The 15,048-nt window shown below is 48.8% G+C and overlaps 1 protein-coding gene across 1 annotated transcript in view; it reads right to left on the bottom strand.

Annotated features, from left to right (window-relative positions):
- The window catches only part of IFFO2 (intermediate filament family orphan 2), a 46,655-nt gene extending 35,047 nt beyond the window's left edge, over positions 1-11,608 (bottom strand). The window contains exon 1 of the mRNA XM_006883595.1: positions 10,956-11,608. Coding sequence (XP_006883657.1) covers positions 10,956-11,608 — 653 coding nt within the window. The remainder of the gene's footprint in view (positions 1-10,955) is intronic.
- Positions 11,609-15,048: the final 3,440 nt, after the last annotated feature.

Below are 15,048 nucleotides of genomic sequence, written 5' to 3'. Positions count from 1 at the left end.
CGGCTCAGACTCGCCCACAAAGAAGCCTGTCTGCCAGGGAGTTTTACAAGGTCCACTTAGACCAGTAGCTCTTCCCCCTCCCCCAAGATAGCAAAGAAATGGCAATGAGCCAAGGCCCATCTTAAATAACCCAAGTAATAAAAGTGGCCAATTAAGAGGGGGCGGAAGGCAATGTCTCCACTGCAGGGGCCTCTCTCTGCAGCAGTTGGTAGGTAGGTGGGGGCTGGGAGGAGATGGAAGGGGGTTACTCTATGATCCTAAAGTCAGAGCCCACTGACCAGAGGGCACAGAGCACGCTGCTCAGGGACAGTGTGGAGACAGCCCTGCCTGGTCTAACTGGGTAGAAGGGCTCCTGCAGGGCTAAGGGCCAAATGCCACTCAGTTTCTGTTCGGCTCCTCTCCTGGGGACCCCTAGATTCACTGAAGCACTAACACACCAGCTGCTAGTTTCTAAGCACGATTATTTCATACGTTTCTTCCTGTAATTCAGGAGATAGAGCTCCTTCCATTTTGCAGTTAATGAAGATGCAGAGAGACAATGATTCTCCTAAAGTCAAACTGCTGATAAATAGCAGCGATGTTCCCAGCTTCCGAGTCCCACACCGGCGCTCCGTCCAAGCTGCCTAATTTAGCAGTTTCTATCCAACACTTGTGGACATAAAGGAAAGGATGAGGTATTTAATTGAGCCACAAATAGCCCCAGGTTACATGGAAAGTTGGAAAAGCAACAAAAAAGGTGGGCAGATCCCTGGGCTTTCAAATATCTCTTCCTCACTCGCTCGTGTACAGTGCTTCCACAGGATCACTGCATAGAGTGCTCCAAACAGCCTCTTAAGGTCAGAATACACGCACACACACACACACACACTTCACAAACGTGATAACTGAGGCTCAGAGCAAGTGAACTGCTTACAACAGGCACAGGACTAAGGTTGGGTCTGAAGCCTGACTTCCAGGGTTGAATCTTGGCTTTGCCACTTGGAAGATGTCTTGATCCAGATCCCTCAATGTCTCTTACGACTCAGTTTCAGTCTAAAATGGGCTAGTGATCGTACTCAATTCATTGGTTTTATTCTCAGTTTTACAAATTAAGAGTCTATAAACAATGCCTGGCAAAGAGTAAAACTCTTTGTCAATCCTAACTCATAGTGATTGTACTAGACAAACTAGAACTGGCCCATACACTTTCCAAGGCTGTAATCTACGGAAGTAGTAGCCTCAGCTAGTCCTTCAGGGGAGCCAGTGGCTTTGAACATCACACTTCTGCTCAGCACTAGGGTTCCTTGACAAGGTGAAAGAAACATAAATAATTGTTTAATAATTAACTAATAACATGTACTGAGGTCCTCATATGCATCAGCACTGTTGCAGCAGGTATGTAGCATGTGATATTGTCATAGGACATGGCCCATCTGCCTGTGTACTCAGATTCTGAGCTCCTGAGGGCAGGTGCCTGTGTGAGCTTCACCTTAGTACCCAACCAGGAGTCAGGCACAGACTCTATGTCCTTGTGCAGAGAACAGCAGAACGTTGACTTTCGGTCGCCCACATCCAACAGTTTTATCTTCTCCAACAAGATGCCTGGGATGATGTAACTAGTTCTCTATACCTGGCAAAGTACATGGCTCTGCCTGAAAATAAGTTAGCCCCCAGGTCCCAGAGGCAGGCCAGCTTCCTCCTTTAACTCTAGAATTCCAGAAACTCCTGTTTGTCATAAGCTGGAGATGACTCTGGACACTGCGGTGTGGCTACTTGGGAAAGGGCATCACAGACTTGGAGGCTGAGACACCTACATCCAAATCCTGCCTCTGCCACCCCCTGGCTATGAGACTTGGGGCAAGTTACTTCTGCCCCTAAGTCTCAGTTTCCATCCTGCAGCATTACTGAAAGACAAATGAGACCACACGAGTTGTGCCTGACAGGTAATGATATGCGTCCCCAACTCCCTATCCCTTCCCTTTCCAGACCCACACCTACATGTGCCATACTCTGTGGATGACCAAGAAGTCCCCGTCCCCCAGGATCTGCTCATCTCCAAAAAACAGAAGAGCTGGCGGGCTGCTATCGCTGTCAGTGATTCATTTGCTTTTCAAAAAAATAATTACCGTAAAGTGACAGCAGGAAGCCTACCCAGCACAGCAGCTGCCTTCTGCTCTGCCACCTATTGTGGCAATATTGTGACCGGCGCTGGGAGACCCTGCCCGGGCCTGCCTTCTGCCTGCTTCCTCACCCTCGGTCTACTCTCTGACCTACACAGTGCCAGCCTGCCTGTAATATAGGCTAAGGTCAGCACTGGGTAAGGCACTGGACTTGGGTCTGGGGACAGAGAGTGAATTCACTGTAGACCTGGGAGAGATATATCTACCTCTTTGAGCTGTTCATCTGTAAAATGGGCATATTCAATTCCCACATCCTGGGTTTGCCATAATAATGAAATATCCTTTATTTAAATAAATCAGATAAAGCAAATAAATCACAGAGCCTACTCATTGCTGTTCAATTGATCAAGACACATAGCAACCCTATAAGACAAGAGTAGAGCTACGTTATAGAGTTTTCAAGATTTCATCTTTATTGCCAAAGGTTCAAGGCCCCTCAGCAGCTCCACAACAGCAAAATGAGCACTTTCCTCCTGTAAAGATTTACAGCCTTAGGGGGGTGGGGATTGAACAAGACAGGCAGACTAACACTGGCAGCTGTGAAACAGGGACTCTAACTAAGCTGACAGTCTCTGTGTATTGTGCAGCCTCCTTCCTGGTCATTGCCAGGCTGCTAGGTGTTTGTGGCTCCTGGCTAGATGGGACGTGATTGCTAACCCTGCCCTCCCCGCCACTGTGGCACAAGGTGCTTGACTTCCTGGGCAGGATGTGGCTTCTCCCTCTAGTCCCTAGTACAAAAAAGCAGTTGTCACTTGGCAGCAAGCCTGATAATCTGACTCCTTCAAGGGGCTGCAGCCTGGTTGGGCCTCCTGATAAGGGGGTGGCACAAGATAGCAGGAAATGTGTGAAGTCTAGGTGTTGTCCCTGTCTTACCCAAGCGACCTGCGCTTTGCGTTGTTCATCTGGGGTTGGGCGTCCCCAACCAGGGAAGTGAGCATGCCAATGTGATTGTACAGAGTTCATTGTCTTATAACCTTATTGTAGTGGTTTATGCTCTGCACGTGTCATTTAGTCCCTGAATCTCAGTTTGGTTTTCTGTAGAATGGGGATAAGTTTTCTCATGGGGTCTACTTTCCAGGGTTGATGTGAAAGTCAAAGTAACGGGGTATAAAAACATTTGGAAGAAAGTTTAAAGGCAAACCAAGATGATGTAATAACTACTCTTTATTGATTTGCTAGACTCTGTGAAAGGAGCTCCGGTGGTGTGGCCATTAAGTGCTCAGCTGCTAACCAAATGGTCAGCAGTGCAAACCCACTAGCAGTTCTGTAAAAGAAAAGACTTCATGCCCTGCTGCCAGAAAGTTACAGCCAAGAAAACCCAATGAGGTGGTTCTCCTCTACATTACAGGCTCACTATGAATCACAATCAACTTGAAGGCAGTGGCTTATGTATTTGCTTAAAGGAGGCCTGATGGCACCGTAGTTACATGCTCAGCTGTGATCCGTAAGGTCAGTGGTTCAGTCTTACCAGTGGTTCTGCGGTGGAAAGATGTAATCTGTTTCCATAAAGGTTAAACCCCGACTGCTTCCAACTTAGTTAGGGACCTCTCTCCCACAGCTTCCAGCTTGGTCTGCCTGTCTCGTTCACCCTCCCCACCTTAGGGCGCCCACCCCTCTGCCTGTAAAACTTCCCATATAACTAACTCACACTGAGCTGGCAGTTTACAAAGTGCTGTCACCAACTGAGTGCATCTACTCCTCCCCAACCCTGGGAGAAGGCTCTGCATTTTTAGAGACACTGAGACCCAGGCTGACTGTCTAGTCCAAGATCAGTGTTTCACTCTTGTGCTACATCCACTTCTTGGAGACAAAGACTGGGTTACCCTGGTACCTGATAGTTGGCTCTGGGTGTTCATTATCATGCGCTGGAACTGAACCCCCCTAGTCTTTGACTCCTGAACCCAGTCTCTTCCTGGCACAAGATGCCAAGTCCCCTAAGAGCAGAGCCTGGATTGTACATGCCTCACACGAGCACCTCTCACCGCATCCCCATGTCTAGTCGCCAGAGACACAGTCCCCAGTCATTGCGTGGACTCTGGCCCAGGCTGGGTTCTGTGAGTACACGACAAAGCAGACAGTCCTCACCAGAGTTGGTCCTCAAAGAGCTGACCAACAATTAGCCGGAGAGGAAGACAATTAGGAATTTCAGGCAATTAGGATTCTGGTGTGTGATGCTCCAATGAGGAGATAGATCCTGGACTCTCAGGAATGCTTCAAAGAAGAAAGGCAGAAAAGAGCAGGAAGGCTCTACTCCTGAGAGGAATGGCAGGGCTGCATTCTTCCCTGCCCCAGGCCTTCAGCCATCCATGACATCGGAAATAAGCAAGATGTCAGCCAGACATCTTCTGCCGATGCCATAAACTGCCAGAGCCCTAAATGCAATGTCCATAACTTCCATATCACTGATACACGACATGGTTTAAATCAATTCCCCTGGAAGTCGATGCAGCGGATGTGTCCTTCAGATACTGATGTGTGTGAGGATATGAGTCGCGGAGAGAGCTCACGAGTGTGGATGTATGTGTGTGCGTGTCGATGCCTACGTGTGCGGGTGTGTGGATGCCTGCGTGTGCACATGTGCCTGAGTGGATGTGGGAGAGCGTGCTGGGGGGCCCACAGGCTGAGCATCCGGTCTTCAGCAAAAGCCCCGCCTCACATTCCTCTGAGAAGGAATCCTCAGCGTCAGCTGTCTCCTGCGTCTTTTTCTTTTCTGGGATCTCATGGCCCTCCCTCTGAAAATCTCCCCCAAATTATTTCCCAAAGAGAATGCTAGCCTAGCTGAGAGACTTAAATACAGCTCTCCAGTGAACTGCGGCGCTAGACGGAAGGATTTTTGAGTGTTTCTCTTGGGAGAAAGGGGGCTGGTGAGAGATTTCCGGAGACACAAATCAAGCGCTAAGAGTAGGAAGAACACCCTTCTTAGATTCTGGACAAAGAAGCGGCCCTTCTTCCCTCCGCCCCCAACACCATCTCTGGCGCCTTTCATGGGACAGAGAGCAGCAACGTGCCCTGAAATGGATTTGTTGGGCTTCCCAGGGCTGGGTGGAAAAATCCCTGTAAATTAATGGAACAGACATCATGGGGAGGCGGGGGACATCCTGGGAGTCAACCAAGCCCCAGGTCCCTTAACATATGAGCTCATTTATTCCCTCCTAAGCCCTCAGAGAATGGTACTATTATCCTCTTTTATAAAGGAAGAAGGGGAGGCTCAGCAGCTCAGAGAGGCCAAGTAACTTGTCCACAGTTGCACAGGACAGCCAGAATGTCAAAGTTTCCCACCATCCCACACTGACTGACAGATAAACTGGAAAAAAACAATCCATATCGTGGTAGTGTCAGAAATAACCAGTGTCAACGGAAGTGACAGGGAATGAAGCCCTCTTTCCTGGACATCCAGGGGCCAGCACCCACCTGCTCAAAGGCCTCCCTGGGGTATGTCGGGAAAGGGCAGGGAACACTCCAGCTGACCCACCCACCATTTGTTTTTGAAGACCTCCATTCTGACTGACACAACCCGGCCCCTTCCGGCTTTCAATCAGAAATAGCTGTGACAAAGTCACTCTGATCCCTCAAGATGCCTTTTAAAAAATATGCTTCAAGGAAAACATAAGGGGGAAAGGTCATAAGAATTTGAGAAGCCCCATCCTCAGGACAGTGAGGACAACTCTGAACAGCAGAGATGAGGGATTTAGGGTAGGGCCACTGTCCCCTGGACCTCAGTATACCTATCTTTAAGATGAAAGGACTCAGCAGAATCAGTTATTTCTGTTTTTTTAAAAAAACAGAAGAAACTCTGTTTTCAAATAGACTCCGAATATCCATCTGGAAATCAGACAGAAATGGCTGATGGGGGCCAAATCACACAGCTCCCAAAACCACTCAAGGCACCCTATTCCAGGCACCCTGCTAAGGGCTCTCTGACCAGCTAAATGGTCACCAATACTGTCCTACCATAGGACACAACTCTGTGATCCCTCCAGGCACCAGGGAAAAACAAAGCAAGCCCTAAGGCCAGGGGTACAAACACTCTGTCGGCAACCTGCAGGGGAGGGAAGGAAGCAAGCAGCTCCAAATCATACTGACTGAGGCCAGAAGGGCTTCTGGACCGGCAGCAGCATCATTATTCCAAAACATTTCCTCACCAAAAAGACAGCCAGGTAGTGCCCTCTCTGTTAGGCCCAGGGCAGCTCCCCCCTCTGATGCCAGGTTAGAGGGAATTTTTCCTTAATCTCAGAGTATTCTTTCTGAAGCCAATAAGAGACAGAAAACTTTCATCCAACCTAGGTAGCACTCCTCCTACCTTGAGCCTGTAACCTAGTAATCTGAGGATGAGAAGGAAGATGGAAGTCCAGAACAGGGAGGCCACATTGAACATTGTCAACCCAGGAGGTAAACTCTGATCCAAGGCCCTTAGAGTCCCTACGTGTAAAAGGAGCCAGGAGGACATAAGGAATGCCCTCATGTAAAAGGGAAGAAGTTGAGCCCCAGAAAGGGCCAGGATTGGCCTAAGGTCACAGAGCACCAAGAGACAGAAGCTGACCTAGGGCTCATTCGGAGCCCTCTCTCTGCTTGAGTACAGTTTGTTGGGATCAACAGGAATCTCCCAGGAAAAAGTCCCCAACTTGCATATTCAGAATTGGATGTCTTGTTGGTGCTGGGTAGTAACAGGGTATAGATATTTGTTTTGGTTTCCAAACCAACACTTGACAACCTTGTTCACAGTACAGGTTCAGAGACCACAATGCTCACGTGGTAAGGGGCTCAGGGCTCGGCTGGCTGGGCAAAGAGGAAACCAAAGTTGTGGTGAAGGGCTCCCCCCTCTGCGGGACCTGGCATCCAAGGCCTGAGGCACTGCTTTGGGTTGGCGTTTTCGAAGTATGGTTCCTGCAACACTGGAGGCAACATTCTAATGACTTCTCAAATTTAAAACATATTGAATATGTAAGTGAATGGATAAGCAGAGCATGCACCATCCATACAATGACATATCATTCAGCAACTAAAAAGAATGTGCGGCTGATACATGATTTGCAGCCTTGGAAACCCTATGAGATAGTTCTGCTCTGCCGTGCAGGGTCACTATGAGTTAGAATTGACTCAATGGCAATTTGCTATCATTATTATTATTACTGATACTTGCTATTATATGGATGAAATTCAAAAACACCAAGTAAAAGAAGGCAGTTGCAAAAGTCTGCATCTTGTATGACTCCATTTACATGGTATGTCCAGATCTACAAGAGACAGAAAGATTAGTGGTTGGTTAGCTAGCCTGAGGGAAGGGATAGAATAGAGATTTACTGCAAAGAGTCACAAAGGATCTTGGAGAGGTGACGCAAGTCTTTTAAAGCTGGATTGTGCTAACGGTTGCACAACTCGGTGAATTCACTAAAAATCACTGAATGTATACTTCAAACAAGTAAATGCTAAGAACTGCAGTCATACCTCCATAAGGCTGTCAAAAATACTTTATGTAAATAACAGGGCAGGAAGGAAGGAGCTCTGGTGGTGCAGTGGCTAAGTATACACCTGCTAATGGAAAGGTTGATGGTTCAAATTCATAAGAGAAAGAAGTGGCAGCCTGCGTCCAGAGATTACAGCCTTGGAAGCCCTGTGAGGCAGTGTTACTCTGTCTGGTAGGGTCTCTGAGTCTCAATCGATTTGACAGTAACAGTTCTGGTTTTGTGGAATTTTGTTGTTTGTTTTTAGTTCATGGATACAGTAAAAAGTCACGAAACTGAAACTCAAAAATCCCCAGCCTGGAGAATCTGAGATTTCCCTTTGAAAAAAATTAAGCAAGAGAGTTGAAGACTATGGGTCCTCCAGGTGGCCCAGAAAAGATCCTGGAATCTTTCCTTTGCACAAGGCCTTTCCACTGCTCGGTCCTGTCACACCATGCAAGGCATCCTAAAAGGATCTAAGACTGTGGATGAAGACATCCTGACAAACACCTTGATCTCATTCCATAATTTGTGATTTCTCCTGTAGATAGGAGGGTGACGGATTGAGAGTGGGAGCTCAGATTCATGTATTGTCAAGACTAGAAAAACCCTTTGAGATCAACTAGCCCCATAGTTTTAAAACAATTCTTAAAGTTGGTCATACACTCCCCACGCATCCCTCAGGAAGAACAAACAAAAAGAAACCACAATTCTTAAGAGAAACTCAAACATATAAGAAAGTGAAAAACATAATGTTGCCTGTAGGTTCAACTATATAACAGTTGTTGACGTTGTTATGTGTTGTCAAGTTGGAAATGACTCAAAACGGATCCCCTGGCAGGTTTTCAGAGGCAGTAAATCACACAGGAAGAGACTGCCCATCTTTGCCCCCTGGAGCAGCTGGTGGATTTGAAACATGTGCCTTTGGGTTGGCAGTGCAGCTCCTCATGGTGAGGCCACCAGAGCTCCCTACGTAACAGTTACCTATCCTAAATTCGATCAATGAGCTTAAGGAGGCTGTTTTGATCCATCAATATTTAGAATCAGAGTCAAGAATGATGTCCTGCATCCAGTTCAATCTTGTCTTCAGTTTTGACTGCAGAGCATCAAGAGACTCCTGACTCACACAGAAAAGTTGTTACAAATGAGAAGAGTTTTTCATTCTCTTGCTTTACAATCTCAGACTATTGTTCAGACAAAGCAGGCAAGAGAGAGGCCGACTATTCACAAGTCTCTAATGAGTTAAGATTTAAAAGTGTGAGTACATTTTTATGATCATAACATATTTTTAGATAATAATTTTATTAAATATTTAAGGAATCCCTGAAGCAGCTCAACAGAAGGCTGAGAATTCAAGCCCACTTTCAAGGGGCAGAAAGTTGATCTTTCCATGGTGGGTTACGGAGACACTCATGAGTCTTCAGTTCTAACCCATCTAACACAACTTATAGACAGAAAAACCAAGACTTGGAGAAGGGGAATGCATGTGCTTTGGAAAAATCCCACCTGAACCGTGAACCAACCTCCAGTGCACGAAACCATGGAGAAGAGAAGGTATGCATGCACCTTCCCAGCAGGGCGGGAAGAGTGACACCCGCCTCCACCTGTCTCAGCTACACCAGCTCATTCCAGGCCTGTGCCAGAAGCTGACATCACACCCCACACCCTGGGTGCAACTTCAACAAAGCATTGCCCAATTCCAACCCATCTCCTTTGAAGACTGGGCAGTTTTTCCATCTCCCTAGCAGCCGAGTCCAAAGTGCACACACATCATAAAACAAATACAACACAAACCTGAGGCATGACGACACCACCAACAGTGATTGACAGCAGGGCCCAGCCCTTGCGAGTTTCACCATCAAGACCAAGTGCCTGTTTCTGTACTTTACCCAAACAAGGCTGTCCACAAGGACAGAAAGGTTATCTTCCCATGGCAGGACATTCTCAGGTCTTCAAGATAGCTACCCCAGAGAGATCCTTATCTCTCAGCAGGTTGATCCCAGAAAGGCACAGCCTTGACACTCTGGGCATTCCTGCTCCCTGCTAGCTTGACACTATGCCTGCCATGCTGAATAGGGACTTTACCTTCCCCAAAGCATCACTATCCCCATCCTACTCTCCCCTCACACAGCTCTGGATGAGATTTGCTATTCCCATCTCTCTAGTGAGGAAACTGGCTTCTAAGTGGTTCAATAATCTCACTGGTAGGTGGCAGAGCTCGCATTTGAACTATCCAGTGGCCAGTCAGCCCAGTGGAAGGAAAAGAAAGAAAGTAAGAAGATCCATCCAGTTCCCTGAGCAGACCTCTGTGCCATTAACTCTACTGTTAATGTGAGCACCAGGGCTCAGAGGTGGAAGGAAAAAAAAATCCTTCTTGGTTCATCCTTCAAGCTCTGGAGTACCAATCAATGGGACCCATCCATGCAATACCAATCCATCAAGGGCAGAGAGCCCATCCCCCTCATAGGTCCCAGAAGCTTTAGACAGATTCCCCCTCCTATCAGAAAGTTGAATAGGCAGCACTGTTAGCCTGGTTATAGTCAGGAAGTAATGTCCATTTCCCAACTGGGAAATCTGGGCTGGAGCAAGAATGGAATGGCCAGTTCTGTGGATAGTCTAGCCAGAGATGGTGCTCTGGTTCCGTTCACTATCTAGGTTGGCCAACCCCAGGTTCTGTCCTCCATGACTTTTCAGGATGAGTTTCTTAGAGCCAAAGAAACCATGAGACTAGGATTAAGTGGAAGAAGAGGGATTCGAAAGGAAACATCTTTTTTAAAAAGCCTGTGGTTAGTGTGGTCTGGTTGTCCAGTTGGACCTTTCAGAGATGAAGCAGAAATGGCAGAACCCAAGTTCATGCAATTCATCTATTTCTAGACACTGATCATATTTAAGTCAAGAAACAAAAGGGCAGTGGGTAGTCTAAGGGAATTTCCTTCTCATTCATTGAGAAGGGAAGGGAAATAAATCCACCTCCTAGGCTGAGAGAACGAACCTGAATGAGTTAAAATTACTAGTTCAAATCCTGGCTCCCCCACTTCAAAGTCAAGTTACCTTATAGGCAACTTGACATTTCAGTACCTCAGTTTTCCGTATCTACAAAATGGGGCATGTGACTGCTTTGCACTCTGCGTTGTCCCGAAGATTAAGATCAGATACAATACCTAGAAACCAACATTCCCGGATCAATAACGGTGCCCGGTTCTTGTACCTAGCTAAGTCTTCCAAACGTGTGTAGGGTGCTCTGCAAACCACTCTACTTGCCGGGGCCAATCCACCCCTCGGATCTCCTCCCAATCAGACAATCTGGTCGCCCCTCCCAAGGAGAGACAGGAGGTGGGCGCAGCCCCCCACTCACCTCCGTTTGTACTCGTCGCGCTCGCGCTTCACCTTGGCCAGCACGTTGTAGAGCGCGCGGATCTCCGGTGTGATGGTGTCGATCTGCACACCCACGCCATCGGGATGCACCCAAGACACCCCAGGTCCCTGTACTGTCTCCACGCCGCCGCCGCCCGTCCGGCGTACCTGCGTGTAGCTCCAGATGGTCCCAGGCAGGCGGCCGTAGTGCTGCGGGTGCGAGCCGCCGCCGGGGGGCAGGCCGCCCAGGGCTATGGCGTTGGCGTTGACGCCGGCCGCCGCGCCGCTGCCGTGGCCACCGCCGGGCGCCAGCGGCCGCAGCAATTCGGGCCCTGTCTGCACAGCCTGCTCGCGGGAGAAGGTCTTGTACCGCAGCCGCCGCTCGCGCTCGCTCTGCTGCTGCTCCAGCTGCTTCTCCAGCAGCCGGTTGCGCCGCTCCAGTTCGTGCACCTTGGCCAGAAAGCAGCGGAAGCGCACGTTGAGTCCCTTCAAGAGGTGGATGTTGGAGCCCAGATCGTCCCGCAGCGCTGCTGTCACCGGCGACGGCCCCGGCCCAGCCCCGCCACCCCCGCTAGGACAGCCCCCGCCGCCACCGCCGCCCGGCGGGCAGCCGAAGGCCAACGCCATCTCCCCGAAGAGCAGCGAGTTCACCATGCGCCGGCTGCGCGGCTCAGGGCCCCGAGCCCGCGGCTCCAAGTGAGGCTCCAGCTCCGAGCCGGGCTCCCGGCGCGGCCGGGCCAGGGCGGGCGCGGGCTCCAGCGCGCTAGCCGGGCGGTGCCAGATGCGCGCCAGATGCGGCCTCCGCAGCGACGCGCGCCGGCTGCTCCCGGATGTGGGCTCTGAGACGATGGCCGGAGCTGGGACGCGTTCGGCCGCTTCTCTGGCGGCAGAAGAGGCCGCGGCAGCTGTGCGAGGATAGTGAGGTTCGCGGACCCCACCGCCGGCGCTGTCAGGGACGCTGTGGAAGGGCCGCGGCAGCCGCAAGCAGAGGACTCTCGGCGGGCACTGCCCCTTCTGCGGCGGGCCCCGCCCACTGCAGACTAAGGCCCCGCCCCAAGAGCTAATCCCGCCCTCCCGTTCTCCCTCTGCGGTGCTCTGAGAGCCTTAGGCTCCGCCCAAGAGCGGTCTGCACGGTCTGGCCACGCCCAAGTTCCTCGTGGCCCCTCCCACTCCTTGAGGTTCCCTGTGTCTCTGCTGCCAAGACCGGCTGTCTAAATGCTGGCTCCGCCCCGCACCGCCGACTAGACCACGCCCTCTCATGCGCCGGTTGCAGCCGCCTGGCAGAGCTCGGGTTTTCTGTAGTGGATGCGGACCGCAGAGCTGCACTAGGGACAGAGCTAACTGCAAACGCCGCAGAGCTAGCCCAGCCTCTTAAAGGGACCAGACAGCCAGCCATTCGCTTCCCCTTCTAGGGTCCCCCCTCCCCCACGTCTTCTGCCTTGGAGGCTCCGCTGCTCCCTTTCCCCCACCCCCAACTCCCTCAGCTTAAGACAGTGGAGACCTCGGACAGGAAGGTTACGGAGACTGGGTGACCGCAGAATGCGAAGGTGCACTCGCACCCATCCACATTCTAGCTTGGGACGACCTAGATCGATCTTCCCAAGAAATGGCAGAGCTGCTGCGGGCACGTCTCCCACGTGGCAGACTGGGGATTGGGCTCCTCGATCGCTTCCCCAGCAGCAGACTCGTCCCGAGATCTCCCTGGGCTCAGAGGAACCTTCTGCTTCCCTGGTCCACAAAGATGCCCCCTAGTTGGGGGTGGGGATTGTGGGAACTAATAAAAAACCCTCCCGGAATCTGGCACCCGCCAGCTCGTCTGAGGCATCCCTTCTCTGAACTGCTCCGGCCCTCGGGCCGACCACCTCCCCACCACCGCGCATGTACGCACACTCGGCTGCAGCTGACCCGGAGCTAGAGCTCCCTTCTCTTTGTTCGTTATGTTTTCAGACCTACTTACCCTAAAGACTACGTTCTGCAGGCACAAAGATCTATTGTAATTGTTTGGGTTTCCCCTCTTGCTATTCTTTCTTTTTTACCTTTTTTAAAAACTTTTTTTAAGTTTGTATACATTGTGTTGCACACTACTGTTCATTCACATTGTGTTTCATACAATCATTTCCATTCATCGTTTTATAAAATGAATCACCATTGAACTATGCTCACTATTATTACCCTGCCTTTTCAGATCCCCGAGGAATCTTTCCCATTTCCTTTACCCGCCTCTCCCTCCATCCACCAAATTGTGCAACCCTATGATTTCCTTTCTACCCATCTTCACCCCTCTGTTCCTACCCTTCCCCACTTGGATCCTCATACATGTGTTACTAGTTACCTTTTTATTTCTACAATCATGGTCTTATGCCGTATTTGTCCTTATGAGATTGAGTTAGTCACTCAGCGTAATGCTCTCCAGTCTCTCCCAAGTTATGTAGTGATTTTCTAAATCATTGCTTCTGAGTGCTGTATAGTATTCCATCATGTGAAATGTACCACAATTTCTCAACTTCCTCGATTGTGTTTGAACATTTGGGCTGTTTCCATGATCTTGTGATAGTGAATAACACTGCTATGAAAATTGGTGAACAAGTGTCCATTTGTGTTTTAGTTCTAATTTCCTCAGGGTCTATTTCTAACAATGGAAGAGCTGGGTCATATGGAATTTCTATGTTCAGCTTTTTGAGGAAATGCTAAATTGCCTTCCAGAGTGGTTGTATCCAACCAACAGTGTATGAGAGTTCCTCTCTCCACATGCTCTCCAACATTTATTACTTGCTGTTCTGTTAAACTTTGCCCCTGCTAATTTGCATCTCTCTGGTTGCCAGTGATTTTAAACATTTCTTCATGTGTCTATTGGCCATCTGAATGTCTTCCTCTGTAAAATCTTTAGCCCATTGTGTAATTGGGTTATCAGTCTTTTGGTTCAGAGACCCTATGTATTCTGTAAACTTTTTTTATGAGACCCTTGTGTGAAATGATATTGCCAAATATTTTTTCCTAGTCGGTAGGTTTTCTTTTCAACCTGTTGGGAAAAGTTTTTTATGTGTACATGGATTTAATCTTTAGAAGGTCTCGTTCAGCAATAGTTGTGTATTTCTGGATGTATTTGTCAACCTTTTTATACCATAGACTAGGCCTTCTAAGCTTGGACCCACTTTGTCTTTTATGATCTTTATGGTTTGGGGAAGTGCAGACTGGGTTTAGAAGAGTACTAAGGATGTTATAACTAATGTAGGATGGATGGATCTTGGCTGAAAGCAGAGAGTACCAGAGGAATGTCTATCTGTGTTTCATTGACTATGCAAAGCTATTTATTTGACTGTGTGGATCATAACAAACTGTAGCTAACTCTAAGAAGAATGGAAGTTCCAGAACCCTTGATAGTGCTTATACAAAACCTATACTTGGACCAGGAGGTAGTCATTAGAATAGAGCAAGGAAACACTGCATGGTTCAAAATTGTGAAGGGTGTATGCCAGGGATGTGTCCTATCTCCATATCTTTTCAATCTATATGCAGAACAGATTATTCGGGAGGCTGGGCTCTATGAGGAGAAATGTGGCATCAGGATTGGAGGTAGACTCATCAACAATATGTGTTACACAGATGATATAACCCTGCTTGCTGAAACTGAGGAGGCCCTGAAGCGCTTGCTGCAGAAAGTCAAGGACAGCAGCCTTCAATATGGATTGAAGCTCAATATCAAGAAAACAAAGATTCTCTTCACTGGGCAGATTGGCAGCATCATAATAGATGTTGAAGAGATTGTTAACAGAAATTGATTGTTAACAGCTTCAGTTTGTTTGGCTCCATGATCAACACACTTGGCAACAACAGATAGGAAATTAAAAGACAAATCTCAATGGGAAAGTCTGCTGTCAGAGACCTCTCCAAAGTACTGAAGAGCAATGATGTCATTTTGGCGACTAAGGTGTGCCTAATTCAGGCCATTGTCTTTGCAATTCCTTGATATGCATCAGAAAGCTGGGCAATGACTAAGGATGATAGAAGGAGAATTGTTGCCTTTGAGCTGTGGTGCTGGAGAAGAGTATTGAATATAACATGGACTACTAGGAGAACAAACAGGCTCATCCTAG

The sequence above is a fragment of the Elephantulus edwardii genome, unplaced genomic scaffold (assembly GCF_000299155.1).
Source record: "Elephantulus edwardii isolate Elephantulus edwardi_28Jun2011 unplaced genomic scaffold, EleEdw1.0 scaffold00028, whole genome shotgun sequence".
Classification (NCBI taxonomy): domain Eukaryota; kingdom Metazoa; phylum Chordata; class Mammalia; order Macroscelidea; family Macroscelididae; genus Elephantulus; species Elephantulus edwardii.
The sequence above is the reverse complement of the archived record's forward strand: the minus strand, read 5'-3'. Positions and strand labels throughout refer to the sequence as shown.